The sequence below is a fragment of the Aspergillus welwitschiae genome, assembly GCF_003344945.1.
Source record: "Aspergillus welwitschiae strain CBS 139.54b unplaced genomic scaffold BDQ94scaffold_31, whole genome shotgun sequence".
NCBI lineage: Eukaryota > Fungi > Ascomycota > Eurotiomycetes > Eurotiales > Aspergillaceae > Aspergillus > Aspergillus welwitschiae.
Window position 1 is genome coordinate 175254 of NW_020798725.1, and position 26185 is coordinate 201438.

A 26185-nucleotide genomic window follows, 5' to 3' on the forward strand; every position below is an offset into this window, starting at 1 on the left:
CGGTTGCTGTCTGCAGACTCTCGGTAACGAATCGACCAAATAGTGTGCATACAGAATGGGCATGCTGGGAAGGAGCTTTGTCGCACTTTTTTCTTGCTCAGTTTACATTGTGCGCAGACACGCACACCCGTGTCTTGGACATCATGTGAAAGAAGGGCGATTCATGGCGATCGCAAATGCAATGTTATACATGAGTCGAATCCTATGCTCTAATACTAAGCCGGAGGGATAACCGGCAGTGAATTCACAAGTTGAGCGAGGACCTGAGTATATGTCTAGGTCTGAGTCAATGGGTCGGACAGATTCGCTTCTTGTCCCGGGCAAGCCGCTCAAAGCGCTTCGGAAGCGGTCTGGTGGCTGTGTAATTAGGATCTATTCGCCTCTCTCTGATAGTTGGTATAGACCGGAATATTGCGCGAGAATCTTGCAAAGTGGGTAGAGCGTGTATCTTGCTATCTCCTTCCCTCCAAGACAACCAAAAACCCGGGCCTGTCCATACTGCGCACAAATACCCATTGCCAGCCGTTGGTGATGTAGCCAAATATCACGGCTCAGAGTAGAGCACTGCTTGGCACCCAAACAAGAGATCTACAAGGCAGATGTAGGAGGTTACCGTCCAGATATTCGGCTTGCCATCAAACTACCCTATTTGCATGTTGCGATCCCCGGGGGGTTCAGGAGTGACATGGTCAGGACCAAAGCCGGGTGCTAAGCCCCCTACACGCTCAAGAATATAGCCTTAGAACTACCTGGTCAGGGCCAGACCCTTTGGTGACGGAACTTAACTAGATTGTAGTAGGTTTGCAAAAAGTAAACTTCCGATACAGCCGTGCTCTGTATTTTCCAGCTCCGGTCTGACACTGGCATACTGAGTTGATTATGTCATGTGGGGTTCAAGATGGCAACTCCAGCCGCTCACCCCACGCAGGTTCCGCATCCTTGTTGTTATCATTTCTCCCTTCCAATTCTACTGTGCCCTGCATATCAGTTGAGAATCGGTAAATGCACTCGACGAGAACTAGGACGCGGTCTGGATGGTATCATGCCTATCGATTGAAGGTCGGTTATGGTGAGCTGACTGCATCCACAGTCTGCCCTGTCGCAGCCGTCGCAGGAAATGTGTGATGACGCCTTTGGGTTCCCAGCAACCTCGAAGGAGCAGTGCTTTGACTAATGTAATGTACTCCATCTAGGTGATGAAAGACGCCCGCAGTGTCAACGCTGTCAAGCGCGTGGCTACATCTGTCAGTGGGGCCTGAAGGCCTCTTTTCATCCCTCCCGTAGCCTCCGGTTGTCAACTCCCGAGAGGGCAGCCCTCCTAGAAATCGAGAAGGGACGGAAAGGACCCGCGACTGATCTACAGAGTGATAATCAGAAGTCGTCACTGGAGCCTTCCGCACCAATTGTAAGTTGGCCCCTCACTCTTTCGACGCCGTTGTGTAAAGAGACAGAATGCCTATGATCTATGTTCTGGTACACCGTCGCTGTTGTTAGCATCACCAAATTCCTGGAATGCCTCTAATTTAGCCCTGATAGCCTCCAGGCCAAGGCCTTGCGTGCTCTAATACTGTTGAGAGAATGATGTTGACCAGTGAGTGTTTAGATTATAGATGATACTGCAGAGGTAATCAGGTATTATCGGGAGCCTTCCGATGGCTTTTCACCGTATAGCTCTGATCCCCTACGCGATGAGTCCCCGTTGCCTAATGAGACATATCCGGGCGTCCCACGGACGGAAGATGCTCAACTCACGCTCAATATCGCCTCATATGATCCTGTCCGGGCGAACGCAAATGCCAGAAGGTCGCTTGTTAACGAAGTCACTATCGAAAGTCTGCTGTCCCCTGCGCAGTCAGGTAGTCTAAGCGATATCGGTGAGAACAGGCTGCGACAAGATGATCCAGTACAAGTGCGGCAGTTGGTAGACAGTCCTAGTTCATATGCGCTGCCGTTCTCTTTAGGACTGGCTGCGTCTCGGAATGCGTCATGGTTGCCGGAGCCCTCAATGCCAATAACAAGCGAGGAAAGTGCCCATTTGTTCTCGTTATATCTCTATGAGACTGGGACTTGGTGTGAGACCACTGATTCGGAGAGGCATTTCACACTGAGCAGTGTCCACCAGATGCTGGCTTCGAAATCGTTCCTTGCATCGGCCATTGCATTGGCATCGCGACAGCGAGATGCCGTCCAAGACCAGCAAAGATCACTGACACTCGAGCTGTATCAATATACAATTCAACTCTTACTCCGTCAGGATCCGGATGAAGCAAGCGCAGCCGTATTGGCGACTTGCACTCTTCTTTGCGTCTACGAGATGATGGCGTCATGTGTGTGGGAGTGGCGGCGTCACCTGAAGGTTTGTATCCGTTGTCTACATGCTTTATCTTATCAGCTCACATTGTGCAATTTACAATAGGGCTGTGCCAGTCTCTTGCATTCTCGAAAATGGAACGGTTCATGTAGCGGAATTGTAAAGTCCTGCTTTTGGGCCTTCGCTCGAATCGGTATGTGGCCAAGATGAACCCTCAACCAAACCCAATTTCAAAGGCACCTGTCTGATTCTGTGTCTTTCGCAATAGACGTCTGGGCTGCCTTCATTAGCTGCAAGCGGCTTCTCATTCCTACTGACTCGTGGGTCGATAATAGTTCCATTTCGTGGGTAGCAGCCAATGGCACGCTTGATGATTATTGCAACTTGGCAATTCTCGTCTTTGCACGGATCGTGAATCTCCTAGCGGACGCCCAGCTTTGCCATAGGGATAGCGATTCTGTGTACTACTCTTCCGTCAAAAACCTCTGGGACGAACTTCAAGAGTGGTGGCGCCTGCGTCCCAAAGAAGTTTGTCCCCTACTCAGGGAGACGCCGATGGGCACGAACCCTTTCCCAGCCGTGATATTTTCCCGGTCATCTTCCAGTATGCTGTTCCAACTATCTACTCTGATACTACCATTGACCAACTGTATGGATAGTTTGTGGTAATACCTTTTATCATGCTGGCTCTATTTTACTCCTTCAATCTGGCTGTCTCAGGAGAAGAGTCGAGACTTCTGACTCTATAATGGTAAGCAGACCTGGACTATTTGGCTTATGGAGATTGAGAAGAGGCCATACTTCTCCATGTATGTCCTGATAGCATCTCATAGCTAATGGCCCAATTTAAATGGCAGAATCCTGTCTGGCATGCTCGTGAACTTGGCGGGATTTCTGTTTCGAATATTTCACAGTATGTACCTCGCTGTTGCAGTTTGCGGAAAGAGCTGACCAGGTCTGCGGCATACAGTCCTAACTGGGTTAATCAATTACAACCTCTTTATATTGCTGGCACGGCGTTTTCGGAGAATCACGTCAGCTTTTTCCAAAGCACAACCGGACGTGACCAGTCCACGCGGGTTAGCTCTCGCCTAGAGGTCCCTTGGGGCTGCCCGGTTCCTCCAGTAGCCGCAGATATAAGCGAAAAGTATGCCTCTGAGAAGATCGCGCTTCTAAAGCAATTGGCAAGAATTGAGTCTGAGACAGGCTGGAAAACCTCAGACCGGGCCTCGGAGTTGCGGAACCTCTGGGGATTTCGGTAGGGATGAGAAGTCATTATGGTCGGGTACAGGTTGCTCAGCGAATGACAATTGACCAATGGCCCCAGGATTGTATTTATGTATCAGGAGGCACACTATCTGATAGCTTTTTTGATGAACGCAATCCATGTAAGCCCCAGCCAATCCAGGCAGCTCTTGAGACTGAGTAAATTGTCGATCAAGCTGTAAACTGTGATTTTCTCGGCCAGATGCAAATTCTTCGTGTTTAGCGTGCCAAAATTAAGCGCATCATCCCATTCAGCCATCTTCCACTTCGTTTGTAGGACATTCATCAACAGGAGCTATAAGCTAAACCCTAATTGGGCGGGATGCGCGCCGGCAAGGAACGAGTCCACTATATGACCAATACTGAGTTCAATGCCATAAAAGCGAGAAGAGACTAAGCATGACTCGGGATTTCTCGCATTACCAGAAGGTATTTGAGCGTGAGTATCTCAATCTTTCCCTCGTGATTGAGCAGTGCTGATTCCTCCTATCAAGAGATCGATCCATTCCACTGTAGGAGAATGTACGTGCTGGGCGAATTGTCCAGAGCATTTGTCAAAGGGCGGCGGTTGACGGTTGACCCAGTCAATTTAGTCCGAATCTGTTTTGACATAATATGGCATAGAAACCGCCCTCAGCGATACCCTCATAGTACAAATCTCCAACGTATGATTTCAATGGAAGTTTCTGTGTGCGCCATTTTTTTTCTAGGCGGAGAGAGATCGTGGGCGTGTGGGTGACTTCTCCATCCTTAGGCGTTCCTTTCATTTACCCTAAGCGTTGCTTCTGATATAGATGAATAACATGATTCATTCAAAGAACCCAGATAAGTAAGAGTCATACCCTCAGCTGAGAGGTAAGCTAAGACCAAATCCAATCAGCTTGAGAGGCAGAAATAGCTGATCGTTTCCTTGCTCGTCACCAGAAGTTGTTCTCTAGTATGCCATTGTGCTTTCAAGTAGCCATAACAAATGAAAGAGGGCTCGGCTTGGCACACGATGGAAAAGGTGAAGATACTGGCGGTTTGTTGATTTGAAATCCGGACGCAGTGGATCAAGAATTCGTTCGAGGCAAGTGCAGCCGCATGAACCAAACCATCCCTGCCAAGCCCACCATCGCTATAAGATGCCGACAGCAAGTCTAAGCGCCTGGTCCCACTCGGTAGACCCGACATGGCGATATTGCAGAGTAGCATTAGAGTGACGTACTGCTGGCGATTATCAGAGTTGATTTCAAATCACACCATCCCGCTAACTGTAAGTAAATAGCATATAGAGGCAGAGATATGACAATTTCGCGCTTTGGACGCATAAAAAGTTGCAGCTTCTGAGAAGTTGAAAGCACGTTGCAGCAGATCTCCGCCTTGACAAGAATAGCACCCAAGGAGATTGGAAATGGCTCCGCCTACCGCTACAGCTCTCGTGACCAGGGCTGGCAAGCTGTCCAGAGAAACCATTCCTGTGCCGACTCCGGGCGAGCACCAGGTACTGGTGAAGATTTCACATGTAGCTCAGAATCCAACAGATAGTAAGCATTACCTCCCCTCCTATCCAATTCCGTACCGTTAAATAATAGAGTGCTAAGTCACCATCTAGTTCAATCCCTCGATGCTGATGCCTTTGGCGACGATGCGGTGCTTGGTTGTGATTTTGTTGGTACTGTCGAGCGGACGGGCGACAAAGTGAGCAGGGTCAAGGCTGGCACCGTGATTGCCTGTCTAATCTGGGGAGGTCAGTCACCATCTTAACCCAGACTTACTCCATTCAGGATATAAACCTTTGTTCGAGCAGGTGAGATTAAGAAGCTGGGTGGCTACGGCGAGTACACCCTCGCAGATGAGCGTATTTGCTTCCCGTTGCCCGAAGGCGTCACGCCCGAGCAGGCCGCAACAGTACCCCTCGCCGCGTGCACAGCGTTACTCGCTCTATTCTCCAAGGATTGTCTCAACATCCCTCAGAATTCTGGAGAGACCGTCCTTATTTGGGGCGGAACCTGTGAGTTGAAATGACGCAGTGAAGCGTATGTGTAGCGTGGAAGACTCATATATTACAGCAAGCGTCGGGCTTTATGCTATCCAGATTGCCAAGTACTACGGCCTCAACGTTATTACGACCTGCAGTACCCGCCATCACGATTTCGTCAGGTCCCTTGGTGCCACTGTCGCTCTCGACTACCGCGACGCAAGGGTGGTGGAGAACATTAAGGCTGCTGCGAACTGCAGTCTGAGGTACGTCTTCGACACTATCGGCAACGACTCATCTTCCGTTACTTCATCGCAGGCAATCTCTGAGCAAGGCGGTATCCTGTGCACTGTTCGTCCGGGCAAGGCTTTCACCGAGAATGTGACCAAGCAGACTAAGGTGACGGATGTTCTGGTCTGGACGGCGTTCCTAAAGGAGCACAAATACAAGGAATTCTACTGGCCGGTGAGTTCATCTTCGAGGGTCGACATTTATCGTCGTTTATTGATTATATTTTGCAGCCACACAAGGAAGATCACGAGCTGTCGGCAAAATTTTTCGATGCACTGCCGAAGTTGCTCTCTGCGGGAATCATCAAGCCAAATACCCCAAAGCTTTTCGAGGGGCTCGAGTCCGTGACAAAGGGATTTCAGGAGTACCGTGACGGGGTTATCTCCAACTATAAGATAGTGTACAAGATTTAAGGACTTGAGACGAACAGGCATGAGGGACTGTCGCGGTTCCTCGATATTGTCAGTGTGCCTTGAATATATCGTACTATATATGCTGTATGGCCCGCGTTGTATTGATATTGCCAACTCGAATTCAGCTTTCGCTAGTACATTCTCATAGTGCTTGGTCTGTTTTGAATACGCTCACGTCGTGTTGAAAATCCAAATATGTTGCCGGTCCATCAACTTCACTTAGCGGGTACGCATACGATGTACCATATATGTCTTGATGGGGGTGACCTACATACTTCATGCATGTAGTTGCGGAATGGTTCTTGTCTGTACTAGTATTGCCAGTAAATATTGATGCTTACTAAATAACATCAGTTCTATCTGCTACTATTAAAGCCTAGGGCTGACAAGTATGACTGGTAATATCATGAGTATAAACCACTCGAGTTAACTTGAAGTTTGTTATGGCCATGGTTATCCAGATAAATTATCTGGCCAGGCAAAGGGGATTGGGTTTGTCGTCGGGGTCTATTATGTACGGTTGAGAAGTTGTACAATCCGAAGAGGGTGCTAGATTGACGATTTTATACTCCGTGCCGGTGAATAAAAGGCTCCATTGTGGCGTGCGCGTCTTTTTTTTTTATGGCTCATGGAATGAAAACCTGACATCGTTTGGCGTTTTTGAAAATACGGCGCTGTGTCCGGACAATGCAGTAACGGTACATATATACCGCTAGAATATGAGATTATATGAGAGTCTGGTCTCTATCTACTAATACTAGCGACCAGATCAAGACAAACTTACCCGGAAGTACGTAACACCCAACTTGATCATAGAGAAACATTTCATCCAATATTCTCATTCTCATGATATCGTAATCGAAGCACTCAAGTTATAATCTTGTCTATATAGATAGATAGAGAGATCTGTTTTCTATTACATTCCAGTTCTCTTTCCTTAGGCAACCAGATCATGATAGAGGACACGAGAGGGAGTGAACCTACTTCAGCCTGTAGGATTGTGGGGAGGGGTATGAGAGTCGGGTTCATCTAGTATTGTGGATTAGATCGATTACACTGAAGATGGCTTGGTCGCTAGTGCGTTGCGTCGGTGGCTTGATGTCTCATGTATGTATGTAGGAGAACCATAAGGCATATTGTTTTGGGATTCTTTTGTCAGGGTTGGTGTCAGGGTGAGAGATTGCGGCTTTTAAAGAGATCTGTGGAATGAAATGGCGGATCTTATCATATGTCCCTCAGTTCAACATGGGTATACTGTCTACAGAATATTACATAGATATAGATCCATCGTAAGCCGTTAAATTAGCCTATACATACTAACAAAGAAAAAGCAATTGACGCAAACCCGGTCAGTAGACACATAGATAAGAGTAGAGGAAGAAAGAAACAGACACCAAAAGGTTATATCTACTATATGAAAGTTTCAACTGTACGGAGAAGGGAAAGATAAGCCAAGTCCTGTCGTGATGAATGTACCTGGGACGACAGATACAGGATTATAAACAACTCCAAGCAGATCGGAAGCAAAAAGAAAAAAAAATTGTTCAGGAAACTATAGACAAATCAAGCGCGACCCGCTTAAAACTGGTCAATGCAACCCCAGTACTGCTCAACGTCGTACTCGCCGGGGTCCTTCCACAGGTCGTTGGCGTAGGAGAAGAAGACCGACAGCTCACCAACGGACTCGCGGATGCCCTTGATGGCGGTAGCCTGCTCGGTGGCACCGGGGACGGCAGCACCGTTGGCGTTACCCTTGCTCGGCCAACCAGTCTCGAGGTTGATGACATCCATGTTGGTACAGATCTTCTTCAGAAGAGCGACCTCGGAGGCGGCGAAGGTACCGGCCTCAGCGGCAGTGGTCTCCGAGTTGAAGAAGGGGTGGATGTTGGCACCCAGGACGTCGACGACAGAGCAGAGGGTGCTGCTGCCGTACTCCTGCCAGATGTCAATGGGCTCAGTGGTGGTGACCTGGCCAGTGTAGCCGGCAGCCTCGAAGCTAGACTTGCAGGAGGAGATGAAGGTGGCGAGCTCGCTGGCGGTGGCGTAGCCGTCGGAGATGGCCTCGTTACCGACAACGATGAGGGTAACCATCGACCACTGACCCCACTCGGTGATGGCAGTAACCTGGTCCTGAGCACCCGAGGTGCCGGTGCTGGAGATGTAGACACCGAGGATCAGCTTGAGGCCGTACTTGCTGGCAGCGGCACCAACGTATTCGAGGGTGCTGCAGTCGGTGGAGTAGAGACGGATGTGGGTGAAGCCCTTGTTGGCGATGGTCTCAATGTCCGACTCAACGGTGGCCTTGGACTTGCAACCACCGGAGTTGCTGTAGGGAGTGTAGGTCATTCCCATGCTGTTGCCGCTGGCGCTGACGCCAGAGCTGGCGGCGGCGCTGGAGCTGGCCACAGTGCTGGACTGGACGGAGGAAGTGACAGCGGCAGCAGTGGTGGTGGCAGGAGCGGGGGTAGTCACAACAACAGCGCTAGTGGTAGCGGCAGCCGGGGTGCTGGTGGGCTCGTTGGCGTTGGCGAAGGGGCAAGTGTAGGTGTAGTCGGTAACAGTGGCGGTGACAGTGATAGCACTGTGGGTGTAGGTGCCGGGGGTGACCGTGGAGACGGTGGGGTAGGTCACGACGGTGTTAGAGGGAACGTAGGTGGTGGTGGGAGCAATGGTGTAGGTACCAGCCTCGGGGCAGACGTAGGTGGTGGTCTGGATGATGCTGGTGACGGTGGAGCCAGAGGGAGAAACGGTGGCGTAGGGGCAGGTGACGGTGGTCGAGGTCTCGACGATGGTGGTGACACCACCGTAGGTCTGAGTACCGCTAGCCAGAGAGGTGGTGGTGCCCGCGACGACGGAGGTGGTGTCGGAGACGGTCACGGTAGCAGCGGGGATAGTGTAGACACCAGTCGAGGAGAAGGTGGTGGTCTCCGGGGTGGGAACAGCCTGGCTGGAGGTGGTAACAGCAGCGACAGGGGTGGAGGAGGAGGAGACCTGGCCGACATTGCCGCCAGTAGCACCGGTGGCAGCGACACCCTCGGGGGTGGAGGAAGTGCCCGAAGCAGCACCGGCAGCACCACCAGTGGCACCACCAGCAGCAGGGGTGGACTCGCTGGGGGAGGCGTTGCCAGCAGCACCGCCAGTAGCACCAGCACCCTCGGCAGTGGTAGCAGCCTCAGCAGGGGCAGTAGACTCGCCGGGGGTAGCGACAACGGTGACGGTGGTGTAGCTGGTGGAGTGGAGGGTGGTGACGACGTCGGAGGTCACGGTGGTAGGGACCGCAGCGGGCACGACTATATGTTGGTCAGTTTTATCGTCCACATCATCATCGTCGAGTACTAGGTACTAATATCAATTGGAATGCGGGGGGAATCAGGAATTTACTCACGGGTAGGGGTTCCCCAGACGGTGATGACCTCGGTGGTGCAGCCGCAAGACTCCTCGGGCTCAGCCTGAACGGCACGACGCTGGTGGAAAGAGTCGTGGCCGTGACGACGCATGTGAGCGCCGCCATCAGCCAGAGCGGTACCGGCGAGGGCAGCCGCAGTGGCAAGGAAAGCACCCTTCATATTGACGGTAAGGGTGAGATCAAGGAGGGGGGTTCGGGAACAAATTCAATCGCAATGAATGCCCGCTGAAAGAGTGAAGCGGTGGTCAAGTTTGCAGAGTGAGAAGAGAACGCGGGAGGGAGGGAGAGGGAGGGAGAAAAGGGCACGCCGGCCTCTTTTTGATATCTTTCTTTGGGAGGAGAAAGAAGAACAAACGATCTGCAAAACAAACCCGAGAGGGAAAAAGAAAGAGGGGAGGGGGGAGAAAAGGAAAAGAAAAAGGAAAGGGAAAAAGCAGACCAAGAAGAAGCCGAAGCAGCAGCAGCAGCAGCAGAAGGGGAAAAGAGGCAAGTCTGGCCCAGCAGGGAAAAAGCCCCCAAGCAAATAAAAGGGGGCGGGAGTGGATTGGGGATGCCAGGCACCCACTGGCCGCTATTGGACTGGATGTCCGCACGGCTCGGATAGCCTGGTGGAGTCGCACGTCGTCCATTCCCTTCTTGGGGGTTTCAGAATATCCTTTTGTTCCAAGAGATGTGGTTGTGCCTAAATGCGGTGACGGTGACCGTTAGCTGCAATCCTGACATTCAGGGTCTGGCTACTGTTCGGATCCATGGAGGGGGACCATCGATGAGACTGGACGAGGACACAAACGACCTGTCTAGTCTACTTGTTGCTGTACCCAGAAACTGACCCCCGGGCATGGATGATTTGGATTAAGATTTTCCGGTGATGGAAGGAAAACTCTATTGCAATACTCCTACGTAGGCACCACTCCTGATCACATCCGTTGCTTCTCCTGATGACAGGTAATCTATCATTCAGGACTTGGATATTGCTGTGTATATAAAGTAAAGAAATCAAATACCACACAAACAATATTCAGAGCAGTCACAGCCATCTAGCAGAGTGGCAACCACCCAACACACACAAGGGAAATGAGAGTGTGGGCAACAGAGAAAAGAGAGAGCGAGAGAGAGGCTGCTTTGTGCAGCTGCAAGGAACACTGGAAAGTCTGGGGTCCACCCAGCCTGCAGGAGGTGTTGTGGCTTTGCCCGATCAGGTACAGTGGCTGCCTCCACTGTCTGACTTTGCGGGATGTCATTGGCTGATACAATCACCTTAATTTCCGGAGACCCACTGCAGCCCGGATTAGCGACAGAAGGGCAACACAGCCAGAAATGACCATAATTCGGGCGCAATAATGGATGGCCCAGAAACCGTCCCATGGTTGGACTCAGCCTCTGCACGGTTAATAGGAGAGCGTTATTTCAGGTACGGGGTCTGAAAGGCTGGATGGAACAAGCAGACAAGAGGCAAAAGCAGTGCAGCCCAGCAGGAAACACCAAAGAGGCGAGTTCATAAGAATAGAAACAGCCCCGGTTAATTTTTCGGTCTGACAGCCACCGTTCGGCTACGATCCGGCTTTGCCCCCTGGGAAATTACTGTGTCTGCTTACTGAGATCCTGCTATCCATAGTAATATGATCAGAATAGTTCTCCAACAACAGTGACTGAGTTTATCACCCAGGCGCAAGGTTCAAATCTCTCCGCATCATCTCTTAGTCAATAATTGATCAATAAATCCATGGATTCACTTAGCTAACTATCAATCTTCGACTCGCTGATCCATCTGGATTTACCTTCACTTTCACTTTCACCGTCCTAGCAACCGCACGCCGATCAGATCAATCAATTCATTTCTTTCAGAGTGTTCACAGTGATTCTTCCTCTGTGGGGATGTCTCTCGATGGCTTCCAGCAATGCCGAGAACCAAGACGAGGCCTGGCCTTTTTCACTGTCTTGGCTTGACCACACAGTATCTGACTACTTACTCCGTACGGTCTGCTCATTTCCACACGAGTCAGGGTCTGTCAGTGGCAGCCAACGTAACCGCCCCTCGTGCTCACGCCTCAGACCCCTGACCACTCGATCTATCACTTTACCCTTACCCCAGATCCAGGATCCCTCGACTACATAAGTACGATGCGAACGTCCAAAACTATTGACTATGGAAACAAGAAAAATTCCTATAGAAGAACCTCACCGAACTATCCGTTAGCGACCACAAATCATTCCCACACAGAAATTGATCATCGCCCGCCCGGTCTCGACCGGTCAGTGCAGAGTCTCCTCCACTGCGGACCGATTTGCCCCTGACCAGGCTTGGCTTGAGCCTATCTGGGAGCGAGTCGTTGAGCGCGCTGATTATGGAAGGCCGAAAGGCGGAGCTGAAAATATGGGAAAATGGTCGAGGTGTGTTGTTGTCTTGGATGAATTTGGCTAATTTTCAATAGTCGCGTTGGGGTGTGAGACATGATGGTGTATCTATTGACCCCTGAATTTGGGGGTTCGACCTTGAGGGTAGGTATAATAAGTAGGCTTGGGGGCGATGACTCGTATTGTAGTGCTGACGGGTTTCTGGAAGATTCGGATATTACCGATGCTCGCTTAGTTAAGTTACTGGGTAGAGTCCTGGGGTTGAGTTGCTGGGTTGTGCTGCTACGTGTCTGCCAGACCGACACTGGGGATGGATGGATGTGTTGTGAGAGTTGAGTTGGGCTGACCGATCCGAGGAATGTGTCAGTTTGACACCCACACACTTACACCACATAATCTCACATTCTTATCCAGAGTTAAAGAATGACACGACATGACTTGACAGGACGTGTATAATTCTCAATTAACGTTAATGATATCCCCTACATGAGTACCTCGTACTCTGTACTCTGGAACTCATGGTTCAAAAACCACAAGGCTGAAGCCGACCGACCGGTCGCCGCAGTACATACCCCATCACCACATCACCACACTTCCCCCTCAAGAATAAAATCCAACCAACACAATACAATAAGCAGAGCAATCCAAAGCCTTTATATACCTCTCTACCCTATGTATTCCATCGATACTTTACATAATATTTACCCGCCAACAATCCCAAGATCTTATCTCCCAACACCTACTACGTAGTCCAAGCAAATAGATCGTACCACCCAGCTGCGCCAACATCTCACCACCACCACCCAGATCATGTTACCTTCCACTAAACCACTAAAGTCACGAACTATACACCGGGATCATGCCACCACCCCAACCACAACCACAACCACCACGCCGAATTCATCCTTCGAAGTGAAAAATTCTACAAATCCAGCATATCTCATTGGTCATCCACATCAACTATATTCCCTCGCTCGGATCATCCGAGTCCCATGCACACACACGTGATGCCTCTACCCCGGATACACTCACCCCGACGATGGATGGAAAAGAGGGTGAGGTGATTCGGATGAAGAGATGCCAGAAACTTGAGACTGAGTATGGTGCGATGATTGTTCTTTGTTGGAACGGGAATTGGGATTCCGATTGATGCCGTATACTATTGATTTACTAGTATTGTTGTTGGATGTGCTGGTAGGTGTGTAGTATATATAGTAAGTAGATAGATGCAGATTATGATGGTACTATTCTGAATCACCTCAAACAATACTATTCGCATCGTTAATAAAGATATCAAGAAACCAGAATAATCATTACTACTACTCTCTATAAGGATATATATATACTTTACATCTCACACATCATGAAATCTACTACGACTTCCTCCGCCCGTCTCCAGAACGACTTTGGAGCTGATCTGTGGGTGAAGAATCCTCCTAAGCATGTGAGTCTATACTTTTCTCCCTCTTTTTCATACAATGCTAATAAAAAATGAAGCATCCCACAGCAGGCCGTGGCCTCTTCGCCGGCCTTCAAGACACTAAGAACTATAATGTCGAGTCAGGCTGGGCGAAGCGCAGCAATGTGGAGAGTCAGGGGTTTTTGGGGAGTTTGTTGAGTCGGTAAGTCTCCTGATTTTATTTCTGTGGTTGTTGTTATGGTTGTTAACGAAAGGTTGTGGTTAGGTTCATTGGGGGATCGTATAAGCCTCCTACTGATTAGATGCATTGACTGACGGTTATGGGGAGTGTTTGACGGATTTATGATGTATCTATGGTTTTTGTTTGGTGTTTGGGATTCGTTATAGCATTAGATTATAGTCATCGTGAAACAGTGTTCTTTTGAAGAGTGTTCGCAGTGTAGTATATGTATCTGTACTAGTACTAATATGTATTTGAGGAAGTAGTCTAACTTGCTTAGACTTGATATTACTGTCTACAATATTACTGAGAATTTGGATGTAAGTTACTGATAGCACATACCACTAAGTCAATGTCAATAATACTCACTATCAACTGAATACTAACAAAATCTTACTATCAACAACAACCCTCTCCCTCATACCCATGCCATCATCCCAACTACTAACTCTCTCCCTCCCTCCCTCTCTCTCTCTCACCCCCTATACATATATCATGTATAGAACTACTTAAGTAAAGCCCCCCCATCACTCCCCACCCACAATCCCGTAACAAACCCATCCTTCATACACCACAAATACGCCTCCGCCACATCCTCCGGGGCTCCAACCCTCCCCAAGACCGTCCCCTTCCTAAACATCTCCATATACATCTCCTTCTGCTCCCCAAGAGCATCAAAAATCTCCGTCTCCACCGCCCCCGGCGCCACAACATTCGCCCTAATGGGCGCCAACTCCACCGCCAGTCCCCTGACCAGCCCTCCCAGCGCACTCCCCGCCATCGCACTCAACGTCGTCCCCACCACCGGCTTACTCGCCAACACGCCGGACGTGAACGTCAACGACGAGGTATGCGAATCCACCATGTAGGTCTTGGCATGTTTGCCCAGCATGAGGGGGGCCAGGACGCGGAGGGTTTGGCTGGATGTATAGGTTTGGGGCGTGAGGGAGGAGGTAGGGGTGATGGGGGTGCGGGAGGGGCGTGTGCCGGAGGTGTAGGATATGTGGTTTAGAAGGATTTTCCCTTCGGTATTGGTGGTGGTGTTGGGGAAGATGGATGGAGAGGTAGCGTAGTCGAGTAAGGAGATGATATTTGTCTCTAGGGTGGATTCATCGCTTAGATCATATGCCTTGCCGGTGATGCGGGAGGTGAAGGATGGGTCTGGGTAGAGGGTCTTCAGACGGGATATAGCGGAGGCGAGTCTCTCCGGGTTGGAGCTGGAGAGGATGATGTTGGCGCCGTGTTCGAGGGCGGCGCGGGCGACGACGAAGCCGATGCCTGAGGTTCCGCCGATGAGGAGGACGCGGGTGTTGGTGAGTTTGTTGATGGAGATGAAGTTGTTGGTGGTTGATTGAGACATTTTTTTGGTGGTTGTTCAGGTTGGATTGTTTTTCGAGGGGATCTTTCTTTGGTTTGTGGTGGTAACTGTGCAGGGGTGCATTCCTGGTTAGTACTATATATAACTGAGCAATATGAATGAAATAGTACTACTCGTATATTCGTCTATGAAGGTTATGTCCGCTAAGTCCGACATGGGAGTTAAGTAACTGGGGATAAGATTTAGGTTCCGGCGGAGATAACTATCGGAGATATTGATGTATTATTAATGTGTATGGATGGCGTGCTATTCTTCTTATGTAGATTGGATAACCTGACAGGGCCACATGGTTATGTTGAGACTGAGTGATAACAAGGTATGGCTGTTGCAATAATGTGATGAAACGTATCACGTTGGTAGTTACTCAATCTAGCTCAGTCTCTTCAAATCACAGAATTGATCATTACAAATCCACTATACGACAGCTACAGTCCAGAGGTGAAGGGTTCACTATACTCTACTGGTAATAGCCCCCCAGTGAAAGCGGACCTCCGCACAGGTTAGGTAATGTCCGGTCAGGTGGGAAGCATATCCATCAAATACGAAGGAGGGATTTGGAGTGGGGCATAGAAGCAGTCGGTATATCTCATGTACGCGGTTCCAAGTAGAAAGTGATTGGCTCAACATAATGAGTTTGTATTGCTGTTATAACCTCGCTTCCTGGAAAGTTGATAGTCAGTTGTAGCATGGTAGATTGTAATAAGGCCATACTTTGACAATAATTGGAGCTGTATGGATTGAAGAGATATGTCGATGCTGTCCTGGCAATGTCTACAAGTTGTTTGAGGGTTGGGACTGGCGTCGGATGTGTTTGATTTCTCTACATTCAAGGTAGACCTGGTCATAGAACTGCATAAATAAGGATAAACATAAGTCTGGAAAGTAAGGTATATGATATTGCTTTCGTAGTGAAGTCGAATTTAACAACTAAAGAGCATTCAATTAGTATTCCGCAAATAATTGAATAACGATCTCTACGGAGCAACCATTTGAATGAAAATTGTCACTTATTATCAGTTAACTATTTTGCAACCAACTGTACACTCTACTCCAAGCCAGCAGAAATAGATACCTAGTAGTATGGCAAACAAATACGCCTCTGTACATAACTCATATCTCTACTCTTCCTTTCTCTTTATCTTTACTCCCAGCTGGTAATCTTCATCGTGCCCTTCTCCTGCAAGTTCTGGTGCATCTTGAACGCCTGGAACAGCAGGTGAGGCTCATGGCCCATGCCCTTCTTCAGGCACTCAAACTCAGCCCGGTCCATGTAGTCCTGCAGGATGGGCTTGTAGTCGGGGTGAGAGCACTTGTCGATGATCACCCGGGCACGCTCACGAGGAGCAAGACCACGCACGTCGGCCAGACCCTATGCTTGGTTAGCAAAAGAATTAAAGTAGTTGGGGAGGTCATCCTTACCTGCTCAGTCACAACCACGTCGAGATCGTGCTCGGTCTGGTCAACGTGGGTACACATGGGAACAATGCAGCTGACACCGGTCGGGTCGACCTTGCTGGGCCGGGTACTGGGGGTGTGCATGATACTGTACTTGGAGCTGCGCAGGAAGTCGGCAGATCCACCCAGTCCGTTAAGCATGCGAGAGCCCATGACACAGGTGCTGTTGGCGTGGGCATAGATATCCACCTCCACCGGAGTGTTCATACCGATGCAGCCCAAACGACGGATGATTTCGGGCGAGTTGGAGACCTGCTGCGGGCGCAGGAGGAGCTTACCGGCGTAACGCTCCCAGTTGTCGTAGAAGCGCTTGAAGCCATCCGGAGAGAAGCGGATGGAGGTGGCCGTGGCAAAGTCCAGGTTGCCACTGTCGAACAGGTCCAGGAACGAGTCCTGGAGCACCTCCGTCCACACCTTGAGGTTGGTGAAGTCGGCACCACCCTTGCTCAGACCACCAATGACCGCGTTGGCAATGTTTCCAATGCCGGACTGGATGGGCAGCAGGTTCTCAGGCAGGCGGCCGTGCTTGACCTCGTGCTTCAGGAACTCAATCAGGTTGCTGGCAATGGCCTGGGAGCCCTCATCCTCGGGGGCGTTGGGCTGCGTCTGATCGGGATAGTCGGACTCCACAATGGCCACGACCTTCTCAGGGTCAACCGGGATGTGGGGAGTACCGATACGGTCCTCGGGCTGCATGATCAGGTAGGGCTTGCGGAGGGGCGGCTTGTCCGACATGACAATATCATGCAGACCCTCAAATGACGGGCTAGCAGTGTTGACTTCAATGATGATCTTATCGGCCATCTGGATCAGCTCCGGAGATGCACCGACGGAAGCACCGGGGATGATGCCACCATCCTCCGTGATGGCAGATGCCTCAATAACCGCGACATCCAAGCGGTTCTTGGGCTTGTTCATTGTGTACCAACCCTACCCAACACCGTTAGTCACCATCCACAGAAACACATTTGATGGAAACTTACGTAGACCAGATCCGACGGGAACATGCTCAGATGCTTGTCGAAGAAGTTGATCTGACCATTGTTGATACCCTTGGCAATCTCCTTGCCGACCTGGTGAGGGCTCCGGCGATCAATCATGTTCAATTTAGCCCAGCGGTTCTCTGTTTCCGCGCCGGAAGAAGCGCCGACAAACAGGGTGTATTTTAGCTGTCCCTCCAACTTGTTTTTCTCAACGTGGTCGGCCAGCGCCGTGGGAACTTTCCTGTGAACCGGGAACAAACTAGATTAGCCTCTGGCTGCCACGCGGGGACAACGGGCGCAACCTACTTGGGATAACCCACCCCCGTGAATCCGGACCAGCCGATATACGATCCATTGGGGAAAAGGTCGATGAGATCTTCAGCCTTGGCCAACCGGTTGAGGTAGGAAGGCCGGCGGACACGGCTTCTTAAGAGGGCTGAAGCAGCCATTGTGAGGGAGGTAGAGGGATGAGAAGAGGAAGGAAGGACAGGCTGATCAGGAGAGGGAGGAAGAAGAGTGGAGAGGGGAAAAGAAGAGAAGAATGAAGAGTAGAGGAAGAGGAAGAGGAAGAGGAAGAGGAAGATTAAGAGGGAGAAAAAAGAACTGGGGGAAGAAAGCAGACGAGGGTCGTCGTGAGGTAGAAATACGGTACGGAACCCCCGCCACGTTCCACTTACCCCGGTCCAGACGAGGCGAGCAGCAGCGCGTCTTCGGGGATAAGGAGCGACTGCAATATGGATCCCGCATAGACTATGGGGGATCGCTGGGGATAGCCGGATGCTGAGTGGCTGTCGATCGACCAGCGCTGCAGGAAGGGCATGCAGGAGGGTGTATATTACTCCGATGCTGAGGTCGGAGCAGTCTAGACAGCCTGCATCCAGCTGGGTGTATTTAAGGTCTTGCCAGCTGCTGGACCACTTCCCTCTGGGGAAGGGAGGGTCAATGGTGCTGGAACTGAGTCGCAAACTCTTCTACAGTACGATGAATGGGTCTGACAGTGTCCTGTCTCAGTTGCTGGTGGGTTTCATCTTGATTTTTTTTTTTCCATCTGGTGTCTGCATCTTCAAGGGATTCCCTTTTCATTCATGCTGACGTCACGCCGGCAAACACTCGGCCAAACATAGTTCTGCTTCGTCCAGCGTTGCCTCTCCCACGTCACTTTGAACTCAACCGTTTCTTGTTCTCCCTGGAGAAAGATGACTCTACTGACAGGGACGATTGAATTGACATCAATTATATACCCTTCCCCCCCTATATCATTGCGATAAATGCGCTTCAATTGAGAAGAAGCAGGCAATACCGAGCTTCGTCCAGGAATGCGCCGACGGACTAGTCTCGGCCCGTATCGGTTATCTGCTGTTCGGCCACACGGAAGCTAAGCTGAACGGATCTGGAACTGGACTGAAGTGGACTGAAGGGGGCTGAGCTCCTCCTCTTCTGCTTCCAGCGAGCACCCGTCCATTACTAACTAAATACTAAACCAAGGCAATTGATCTAGACTCCACTTCAATCCAAATCGAAACATTCAATATCGGTTGATCAACAACTCCCATAGTCCTAGTTACACATACACAGTGAAGAAGAATTTGAAATCGCAGCAAATAATAGGAGGAATAAAAAAAGAAGAAAAGAAAAGAGAAGAAAACATCCCAAGATGACCCCGTCCCAGAATCACAATCCCCCGACCCCACGCCAGACAAGTTTCCCCCTGCCGGTCGCGAGGCGCGCGCCAGTCCACCAGACCGATCGCATCCCCTCGCCATCCACCAGGAGGATTCATTTTTTCCAACAAGCAGAAATTCCCATTCGTGCAACCGTAGATACACTATGTACCGTTTAAGTAGAGAGGAGGTCCCCTGTATTCGTCATACGCATCGTGCAGTGTGAAGGCGCGCGGGCGCAAACGACCCCGGAGACGCTAGCGGACTTGCCCGCACGCTGCAGACATGCGCTGTTCTATTCGAAAGCACTGTTCATTGCTCTTTCGACTCCACCGCAGACTGCTCGACATCAGGCATCTCGGTATCTTCCTTGTCGTTCTTCGACTCGGTTTCGGTGCCTTCCGCCGGAGCAGCAGCAGTAGCAGCAGCGGCAGCCTCCCCTTCCGAGCCCTTGATCCAAGACCGGAATCGCTGGTTCGACTCGTCCACTTGATCCTTGCTCAGACCATGCGCCCAGTGCGGGTTATTGACAAACTTCTCCGTAAACCGGTCCCGGCGTCGCTCCTTCACCGCCGCCTCCTCCTTGGCTACCTCCTCCGCCGTTTCCTCCGTCGGCGCCGTCGGCCGCCACCACCAGTCGTAGCTGCCAGGCTCGTACAGAATGTGATAACTGTTGGCGCAGATGCGGATGATCAGCCCGTCCTGGTGCACCAGCGGTCGGTAGTAGCGGTTGTACTCTTCCTCCTGCTCCAGCTTGGCCGGCAGGTTGCGCTTCAGGAACGGCATACGCATCTGAGAGAACGGCACCCCCTCGGTCGGATCCCGCATCGTGTACGCAGAGACATAGTATGACCAGCGCGCCTCTTGGCTCAGCTCCTCATTCTCCAGTGTGGCATCCTCGGGCGTCAACAGCTGCAGCGTCGTCTTCTTGGTGGTAGGGTTCTAAGGCAACTCGTGTTAGATGGCAGGTTAAACAGCTTAAGATAGAAGCACTTACGTAGGTAATGCGATAAATGTCCCCATCCTTAACCAGCCGTTCCACTTGCTTGCGGTACTGGATTTCCTGGTTGTGCGTGGTCTCCTCCCTGTCCCGCTCCTTGAAGAAAAGATTCATAATATCCGAGCTGCGGTCTTTCGAGTCCCCGTTGAAGATCGCCCCCGCAAATTTGGAGATTCCAGCAAACATCTTCTCCAGGTTGTATAGTTGATACCCGCTCCGCAAGTAATACCGACGAAGGGTCTCTTCTAAGTGGGAAGGCTCCATATCCCCCTTGATGACCTCTTCGCACATGCGCACGATCTGCTGGTACAGGTTCGCCTTGGGATCACAGTCGTAGAAAAACTCCGTAGGGTACTTGTCAATGAGGTTGAGCTCCTGCGCCGGTTTGCTCACCAGCGCGCGACGGACATCGTCATGGGCATCCTTTTCATGCAGCTTGATGCGCAGCAGCCGCGAGTAAAGGACCTCGAATGTGCGGAAGAAGCAGTAGATGTTCAGGTTGGCGTACAAGTGATGAGCCTTCTTCTCATACGTCTCGTTCAGGTTGTACTCCCGCTGTTGGTTGAAATTGCCCTGCCCGGGGTGCTCCATCCACTTCAGCTCGGCCACATCGAACGGCTCGGTCGGATCAGGCACCGGAGTCGACGGGACCAGAACAGCATCAGGCGTGCCATCGCGGCTGGCTGGCGTACTGCCTTCCTTGTCACCACGACGTACCTTCTCGCTACGACGCTCGAGGACATCGCGGAGAAGGTCAATCTTCTTGCCATTGATGCCCTTCCGACTGCGCGGCGTTGAAGACTCCTCTGCGGCCAGACTCTCATCGTCACCTTCATCGATCGGGGATGCGCCACTCGAAAGTTCATTCATATACACGTGGAAAGTATCACGGTCCATGCCGAAGAACACGGGAACGAAGTCCTTGATGAAAGTCATGACCTTCTGTGGGTCGGCGCCAAACCCAGCAGAGTTACGGTCAATGAAAGTAAGTAGCAGGTGCGTGGCATCAATGATGACAGCAGGATCATCAAAGGCGAACTCGAACTGATGCTTGGCGGTCTGATACCCACTCTTGCGCAGATTCCGACTCTCCTCGAATTTGTTCTGGATTTCTGTATGGATATGCTTCGCCACGAACAACTTCTTGTCCACTTGTTTGCTGGCAATCGCCTGGTGGTCCAGACTCCGCCAGTATGCCTTCTGCATCTGCTCGCGCCAAATTTTATCCCATTCACGCTATTGCAAGGTTAGCTAATGCACCAACATAAGAGGAGTTTTCCTTGTGCCTTACCTGACTAGCTTTCCACTCCTCACACTTCTGCTTGAGACGGAAAAGAACAATGGGCAAAACATGGGTTGGTCGCTCGAACATCTCCTTGATGATCTTCTCCCCGCGTTGTCTGTCGTAGATCTTTTTGATCACCCGCTGGTAGATTGCCTCACTCTGTCCACCAAGGCCAGGTGGAAGCTTGAACGCGGCGCACTCGGCTTCCGACATAACGAGGAACTGCTGCACAATCGGCTCGATAAGCTGAATCGTGCGCGTGCACGCCTCGATATGGTGGTCATAGTCATGCCTATCCTCTTCGATGCGATGCAGGGCATCTTCGAACTGGTTTTTACGGTGGGCAACGAATCCAGAGTCTTCCGACGCCCATGTGGGATGGGAAGCCCATTCATCATTAAGCACACTATAGCACAGCTGATCACGGCCACTACAAGGCTTCTGGCGCTCACGTTTCGGTAACAGACGATAGCTAGGCCCGAGAGACCGGCAATGAGACAGATTAACAAGTCCAGAGTCTTGTTTCGCTTTGACATCAATGATCTTGTCTTCTGGCTCGTCGACATGCATGAAGCGCTTGAACCAAGCCATCAGTTCCGGGTTCGAGCCAATGTAACTAGCTGCCCGTTTCACGAGCACATGCCTATCGATGAGATCTGTGGAATACAGATTGCAGAGCTTCAAGAACTCGCTGAATGTCTGCTTGTTGCCAATATACTTCTTGACGCGGTCAAAGAAAGCAAATTCCTCCTGAGTTGGGGTCAGGGAGAAAGTCGGCTGGATCGGTTCTGGTAAAGCGGGAACGAGGGTGGGAGAGACAGCGGGTACTTCTGCCTGGGAAGGCTTCGTATGATGGACTTTAGCCCTTTTGTTGGCATTACCAGCTTGAAGAGCTGAGGTCCTAGCCTGCATATCTCCCATGCGCGCCGCATCCGCAGCCGAAGGACCAGACATCGAAGAACCCATGGAAGATGGGGCGCCTGGTCCATTCCGACGTTTCTTGCCATCCTTTGCAGAGTCCTTGACATTGAACTGACCCAATGGGGGCATCTTGACGTCACGGCTCGGAGTCTGAGAAGGAAGAGCATTGGCGTTGGGATAGCTCGGCTCGCCACGAACATTACTCATGGGAGCTGCTTCCTCTGCCTGTCGAGCTGCGGCCTGCTGCTTTGCGTGCGCTGCAGATTCAGGGAGAAATTGCTTGAAGTCTTCCAACAAATCGGGAGCCGTATTGAAGAGCTGGGTGACCTGGGCATACACATCCCCGATTGGTTTGGACTCGCGCTGATAAGTCTGTAGTATCTCAAGGAATTGTTTGTAGATCTCAGGGGCACTTGCAAAGCGGTTCTATCAAAAATTTCAATGTCAGTTGGTTTATCAAATAGCGGGGATGGCTGTTCTGTACCCACCTTTATCTTGTTGACATAACTAATGGCATGGTTGAACTCCACCGGTCCACGCTTGGTCAGATCCTGAGAGCCTTGCAGCATGCCGGTGCCGACGCCGGCTAGATTGTTCATAGGCTGAGTCAGGCTAGGTCCCTGTTGAGACGCTGCTGATACCTGCAATAAGGAAGGACGCGTGAGACCCGCAGAAGCAGCAGAGGCAGCGCCTTGAAGCTGGGAAACTCCTCGCTGATCCTGCTGATGAGCCATAGCGGCCGCTCCAGCTGCTGCTTGTTGCTCTTGCTGGGTTGGGTAATCGAAGTGATGCTCTTGAGCTTGTCCCTGACCACCTTGCTGTCCAAACATGCCAGGCCCCATCATGCGGGACCCAGGAGAGTATGATCCTGGAAGATTGCCTTGCTGCTGCTGAGGCTGGGGCTGTTGCCACCCAGGTCGAGACTGGTCATAGTACTCAGCGCGTCCGTGAGGGCCCATGCCACCAGATGGACCAAGCTCTCCAGAGGAATCCAGAGAGTGTCTAGCACGGGGCATGCTCAAGGTATTGGTACCCGAAGGCGTGGTCACTCGAATCGCGTCTGGATTATCCTCTGTGCCACACTCGATCCGATATCCAGGAGGCAAGAACGTGTTGAACCCTTGGATAAGAGCTGGATGTCCATTGAAAAGAGTAGAAACGCGTTGGATGACTCCGGGCGTATCGATCCTGCTGTCAAGTTAGCCAGGCACGGTTCCCACGGCGGTATAACGCTCACGCTTGGCTCTTAAAGTCTTTCATGATATCCAAAAATCTGTTGTACACATCAGGTTGGTCGACGAAGCGAACCTTCACCTGGTCTAGATAACTAAGCGCATCCTGTGAAGGAATCGTAAGCCACGGCTTCGTGATGTGGAGCACTGATCCACGCGGCGTGCTGTAACTCACGTTGAGGATTGGCTGCTGGCCCTGGGCAAGTGCCGCCACATTGCCTGGAATCTGAGGGCCAGAGCCATTGAATCCCATCATGGGTTGGCCTGGGGGACCACCTGGATGTTGCATGTATGACCTGGGTGTACCCTCACCATGTTGCATCTGTGGCCCATAGATGCCGCCAGGTCCTCCAGGCGTCGGCATAGAACCTTGCGGGCCATTTGCCGGGTTAGACCCAAGGTTCGACAGCAGACCATTGGGGCCGTGAATGGAGTTTGGCACTTTCGAGGCCACCGGCTGGTGGATAGGGATTGACCCTGTATGGCTCTGGACCGGGTGGTGCTGCTGTTCACGTTGTCGCTCCAGCTGCTGTCTCTCGATCTGTTCGCGTTCACGTTGTTCGCGCTCTCTGTGGGCCATCTCCTCCTGGCGCTGTCTCTCCATCAGCTCGCGTTCTCTGGAGTCCCGCTCGCGTTCCCGGTTGATGGACTGGGGCGAGGGATGTTGCATCGCTTGCCCGATACCCGGGAGCGAGTGACCAGCATTATGACCGGGAGCCGCAGGGTGTTGGCCGTAAGCGGGAGGCTGATGCGGACCAGCATGGCCCTGGCTCAGCTCCGCCAGTCCGGGAAGAGAGTGTCCGCCAGGTTGATTCGCAGGGTGATAAGGACCTAACAGCAGCGCAGGGGGTCAGCCAAACGTCCGGAAATGCTCTGTAAACCATATCGCGAGACCAATCAGGAGGAAAGTGAGGAGCCTAACCAGCTGGAGGGGGCAGAACCGGTCCCGTGGGCTGCGAAGACGGGCCTTGCTGAGGCGGTGGGTTTTGGCTAGATCGCGAAAGAGACACCAGTCAGTCATCGCTACTTGGCACCGATGCAAAAGTGGCAAGAGACGGTAGAGACATACCTGAAGGAGCCCAGAGGACGAGGTCCCTGGTTCATCTGATCCATCCCCGGGTGTGCTGGCGGGCCACCGGGGTGCCAGTTATCGTTGCCAGAAGAGTTCATGGTCTGTGGCACATGAATAAAATGTTGACAGTACTGATACCTGCTCAGAGCACTAGGCAACTGCAGGTCAAAGTTGAAACAAGGTAGTGGGCCTGCGGATGAGGGTCTCGCACTGTGGTTCCTCTACACACGGCTTGGGGTATCTCTTCCTCGAGCTGGATTTCACAGCGACATCACTGTGCTAGAGATTCTGCCAATAGCAGACGGGAAAAATAGACGCAGGGGGCCACGAAACGACGATCAGCAGGAGCGATGAATAGGATCCGGGGGAGAGGAAAGAGATAGGCAAGCGAAACAAGAGGTGAAGAGCCAGCGAGCAGCAGATCCAGTAGGTGATGATGGTTTGCGCGCAACCGATCACGGATGGTCTCCCGACAGAAGGCGGAGAGGCCTTTGATGGCACTAACCCCTTTCCAGTCAATAGTGCCGCCTCTCGGGTTCATGATTTTCCGGTCGCGACAGTCACTGCAAGCTGATTGGCTCGACAGTGATGCATCCCCGTGGGTGTGGCTCCGACGTCATTGACTGACGGTCTCTTGTCTCTTCTGAGTTCCTAACTCTCGGTAACACAGATTTGGAGACGGTCCGAGTTGAACCTTCGTACTAGCTGCTGAGTGGCAGTTGGGCTGTAGGTTTTTACTCCGCATCAAGGTGTGCTCTACTGTAGATACGTCCGATAGGAACCATAATATCTATGCAAGACATGTCTGTGTAACATTGTGTGGAAATTTTTGAATTCTTGGGGTTGTCTCCGGATTTTCGCCTACATACTTGGCATCGCTCACCCACTATATCATACTAATTACTATTACCGTCTGACCTGCAGTGATAATGGGTACAATACAATAGTAACCAACTTCAATAACTAGATCGCAATAATTATACCAGCCCTAGACTGATCAATGTTCTAGTAATGAATACGAGTAGTACGCACTACCAATATGAATGAAATAACTACTACTAGCAACTAATTCTCAAACTTCCCATAGATTCAGTATCTACTCAGGGGCACTAAGCACTAAGGTAGCATCACCATCGAGTCCGGGCCATTTGAAGTCTTGCTCCACTGGCACCGGATGTGGATTCATCACGCCATAAGCAGTCAAATCGCCCGATGCCTCCCTAATAGCTAGCCGAGACCATGGCCTCGTTGCAGCGGCATATTAGTTGAACAGGCGTCGGGCAGCAAAATGGACCGGATATCCTCTGCAGGCTCCACGTTTGTCTTTCTCTATATCAAGTTCCCACTAAACGCCTCCCCAAAACAAGCACTGAACATCACAATGTTCCTTGAAACAGACAGAATAACACGGACATCTCGTCCCAGGGTGGAGATAGTAAGAAAGATGGGCTAAAGAGAAACGGAGGGACGACGAAGGACTTCACAACCAACTCCAACAGAAAACAGCACAAGAAATGGATGCTTAACCGGAACTGGCAACTTAATTTTGGATTTGC

General features: G+C 51.1%; 8 protein-coding genes across 8 annotated transcripts; 3 read left to right on the forward strand and 5 right to left on the reverse strand.

The window, feature by feature from the left end:
- The first annotated feature begins 979 nt into the window (after positions 1-979).
- Positions 980-3731, forward strand: BDQ94DRAFT_76924 (Zn(II)2Cys6 transcription factor). Its single transcript, XM_026776494.1, has 9 exons — positions 980-1037; positions 1091-1121; positions 1194-1405; positions 1604-2356; positions 2417-2504; positions 2580-2915; positions 2971-3062; positions 3169-3224; positions 3282-3731. Exons 1-9 carry the CDS (start codon positions 1035-1037, stop codon positions 3571-3573), a joined length of 1863 nt encoding a protein of 620 aa, XP_026623208.1. The 5' UTR covers positions 980-1034; the 3' UTR covers positions 3574-3731.
- Positions 3732-4889: 1158 nt separating this feature from the next.
- BDQ94DRAFT_76967 (zinc-binding alcohol dehydrogenase family protein) lies at positions 4890-6379 on the forward strand. The gene is made up of 5 exons (XM_026776495.1): positions 4890-5103; positions 5172-5306; positions 5367-5570; positions 5629-6002; positions 6059-6379. Exons 1-5 carry the CDS (start codon positions 4971-4973, stop codon positions 6239-6241), a joined length of 1029 nt encoding a protein of 342 aa, XP_026623209.1. The 5' UTR covers positions 4890-4970; the 3' UTR covers positions 6242-6379.
- Positions 6380-7626: 1247 nt separating this feature from the next.
- Positions 7627-9884, reverse strand: btgE (putative cell wall glucanase (Scw11)). Its single transcript, XM_026776497.1, has 2 exons — positions 9627-9884; positions 7627-9531 (listed from the first exon to the last, which is right to left on the reverse strand). The coding sequence occupies exons 1-2, from the start codon at positions 9805-9807 to the stop codon at positions 7820-7822; spliced, it is 1893 nt and encodes a 630-aa protein (XP_026623210.1). The 5' UTR covers positions 9808-9884; the 3' UTR covers positions 7627-7819.
- On the reverse strand, positions 9509-10922 carry BDQ94DRAFT_149166 (uncharacterized protein). The gene has a single exon (XM_026767322.1). The coding sequence runs from the start codon at positions 10274-10276 to the stop codon at positions 9893-9895; it is 384 nt and encodes a 127-aa protein (XP_026623211.1). The 5' UTR covers positions 10277-10922; the 3' UTR covers positions 9509-9892.
- A 1797-nt stretch (positions 10923-12719) lies between these two features.
- On the forward strand, positions 12720-13848 carry BDQ94DRAFT_149169 (uncharacterized protein). Its single transcript, XM_026767323.1, has 3 exons — positions 12720-13446; positions 13500-13624; positions 13688-13848. Exons 1-3 carry the CDS (start codon positions 13366-13368, stop codon positions 13722-13724), a joined length of 243 nt encoding a protein of 80 aa, XP_026623212.1. The 5' UTR covers positions 12720-13365; the 3' UTR covers positions 13725-13848.
- A 166-nt stretch (positions 13849-14014) lies between these two features.
- Positions 14015-15130, reverse strand: BDQ94DRAFT_77002 (oxidoreductase, short chain dehydrogenase/reductase family). Its single transcript, XM_026776498.1, has one exon. The coding sequence runs from the start codon at positions 15000-15002 to the stop codon at positions 14148-14150; it is 855 nt and encodes a 284-aa protein (XP_026623213.1). The 5' UTR covers positions 15003-15130; the 3' UTR covers positions 14015-14147.
- An 878-nt stretch (positions 15131-16008) lies between these two features.
- On the reverse strand, positions 16009-18040 carry coaT (acetyl-CoA hydrolase ACH1). Its single transcript, XM_026767325.1, has 4 exons — positions 17765-18040; positions 17459-17699; positions 16440-17405; positions 16009-16389 (listed from the first exon to the last, which is right to left on the reverse strand). Exons 1-4 carry the CDS (start codon positions 17905-17907, stop codon positions 16162-16164), a joined length of 1578 nt encoding a protein of 525 aa, XP_026623214.1. The 5' UTR covers positions 17908-18040; the 3' UTR covers positions 16009-16161.
- A 1391-nt stretch (positions 18041-19431) lies between these two features.
- On the reverse strand, positions 19432-24727 carry BDQ94DRAFT_173168 (transcriptional regulator SIN3; the record flags this gene model as incomplete). The annotated part of the gene is made up of 8 exons (XM_026772105.1): positions 19432-20061; positions 20117-21355; positions 21411-22751; positions 22814-23513; positions 23563-23663; positions 23733-24388; positions 24480-24547; positions 24627-24727. The coding sequence occupies 8 exons, from the start codon at positions 24725-24727 to the stop codon at positions 19432-19434; spliced, it is 4836 nt and encodes a 1611-aa protein (XP_026623215.1).
- Between the last annotated feature and the right edge of the window lie 1458 nt (positions 24728-26185).

Excerpts from the sequence above, each read along its gene's own strand:
- BDQ94DRAFT_149169 (XM_026767323.1), top strand. The coding sequence starts at position 13,366 with ATGAAATCTACTACGACTTCCTCCGCCCGTCTCCAGAACGACTTTGGA. Across the intron at positions 13,447-13,499 it reads TGAAGAATCCTCCTAAGCAT|CATCCCACAGCAGGCCGTGG; the intron begins GTGAGTCTATAC and ends TAAAAAATGAAG. Across the intron at positions 13,625-13,687 it reads TTGGGGAGTTTGTTGAGTCG|GTTCATTGGGGGATCGTATA; the intron begins GTAAGTCTCCTG and ends GGTTGTGGTTAG.
- coaT (XM_026767325.1), bottom strand. The coding sequence starts at position 17,907 with ATGGCTGCTTCAGCCCTCTTAAGAAGCCGTGTCCGCCGGCCTTCCTAC. Across the intron at positions 17,406-17,458 it reads TCCCGTCGGATCTGGTCTAC|GGTTGGTACACAATGAACAA; the intron begins GTAAGTTTCCAT and ends GGTGTTGGGTAG. Across the intron at positions 16,390-16,439 it reads ACGTGGTTGTGACTGAGCAG|GGTCTGGCCGACGTGCGTGG; the intron begins GTAAGGATGACC and ends AACCAAGCATAG.
- btgE (XM_026776497.1), bottom strand. The coding sequence starts at position 9,807 with ATGAAGGGTGCTTTCCTTGCCACTGCGGCTGCCCTCGCCGGTACCGCT. Across the intron at positions 9,532-9,626 it reads CGTCTGGGGAACCCCTACCC|TCGTGCCCGCTGCGGTCCCT; the intron begins GTGAGTAAATTC and ends ACCAACATATAG.
- BDQ94DRAFT_76967 (XM_026776495.1), top strand. The coding sequence starts at position 4,971 with ATGGCTCCGCCTACCGCTACAGCTCTCGTGACCAGGGCTGGCAAGCTG. Across the intron at positions 5,307-5,366 it reads TGCCTGTCTAATCTGGGGAG|GTGAGATTAAGAAGCTGGGT; the intron begins GTCAGTCACCAT and ends TTGTTCGAGCAG. Across the intron at positions 6,003-6,058 it reads ACAAGGAATTCTACTGGCCG|CCACACAAGGAAGATCACGA; the intron begins GTGAGTTCATCT and ends TATATTTTGCAG.
- BDQ94DRAFT_149166 (XM_026767322.1), bottom strand. The coding sequence starts at position 10,276 with ATGGACGACGTGCGACTCCACCAGGCTATCCGAGCCGTGCGGACATCC.
- BDQ94DRAFT_77002 (XM_026776498.1), bottom strand. The coding sequence starts at position 15,002 with ATGTCTCAATCAACCACCAACAACTTCATCTCCATCAACAAACTCACC.
- BDQ94DRAFT_76924 (XM_026776494.1), top strand. Across the intron at positions 1,406-1,603 it reads TGGAGCCTTCCGCACCAATT|ATTATAGATGATACTGCAGA; the intron begins GTAAGTTGGCCC and ends GTGAGTGTTTAG. Across the intron at positions 2,357-2,416 it reads AGTGGCGGCGTCACCTGAAG|GGCTGTGCCAGTCTCTTGCA; the intron begins GTTTGTATCCGT and ends AATTTACAATAG.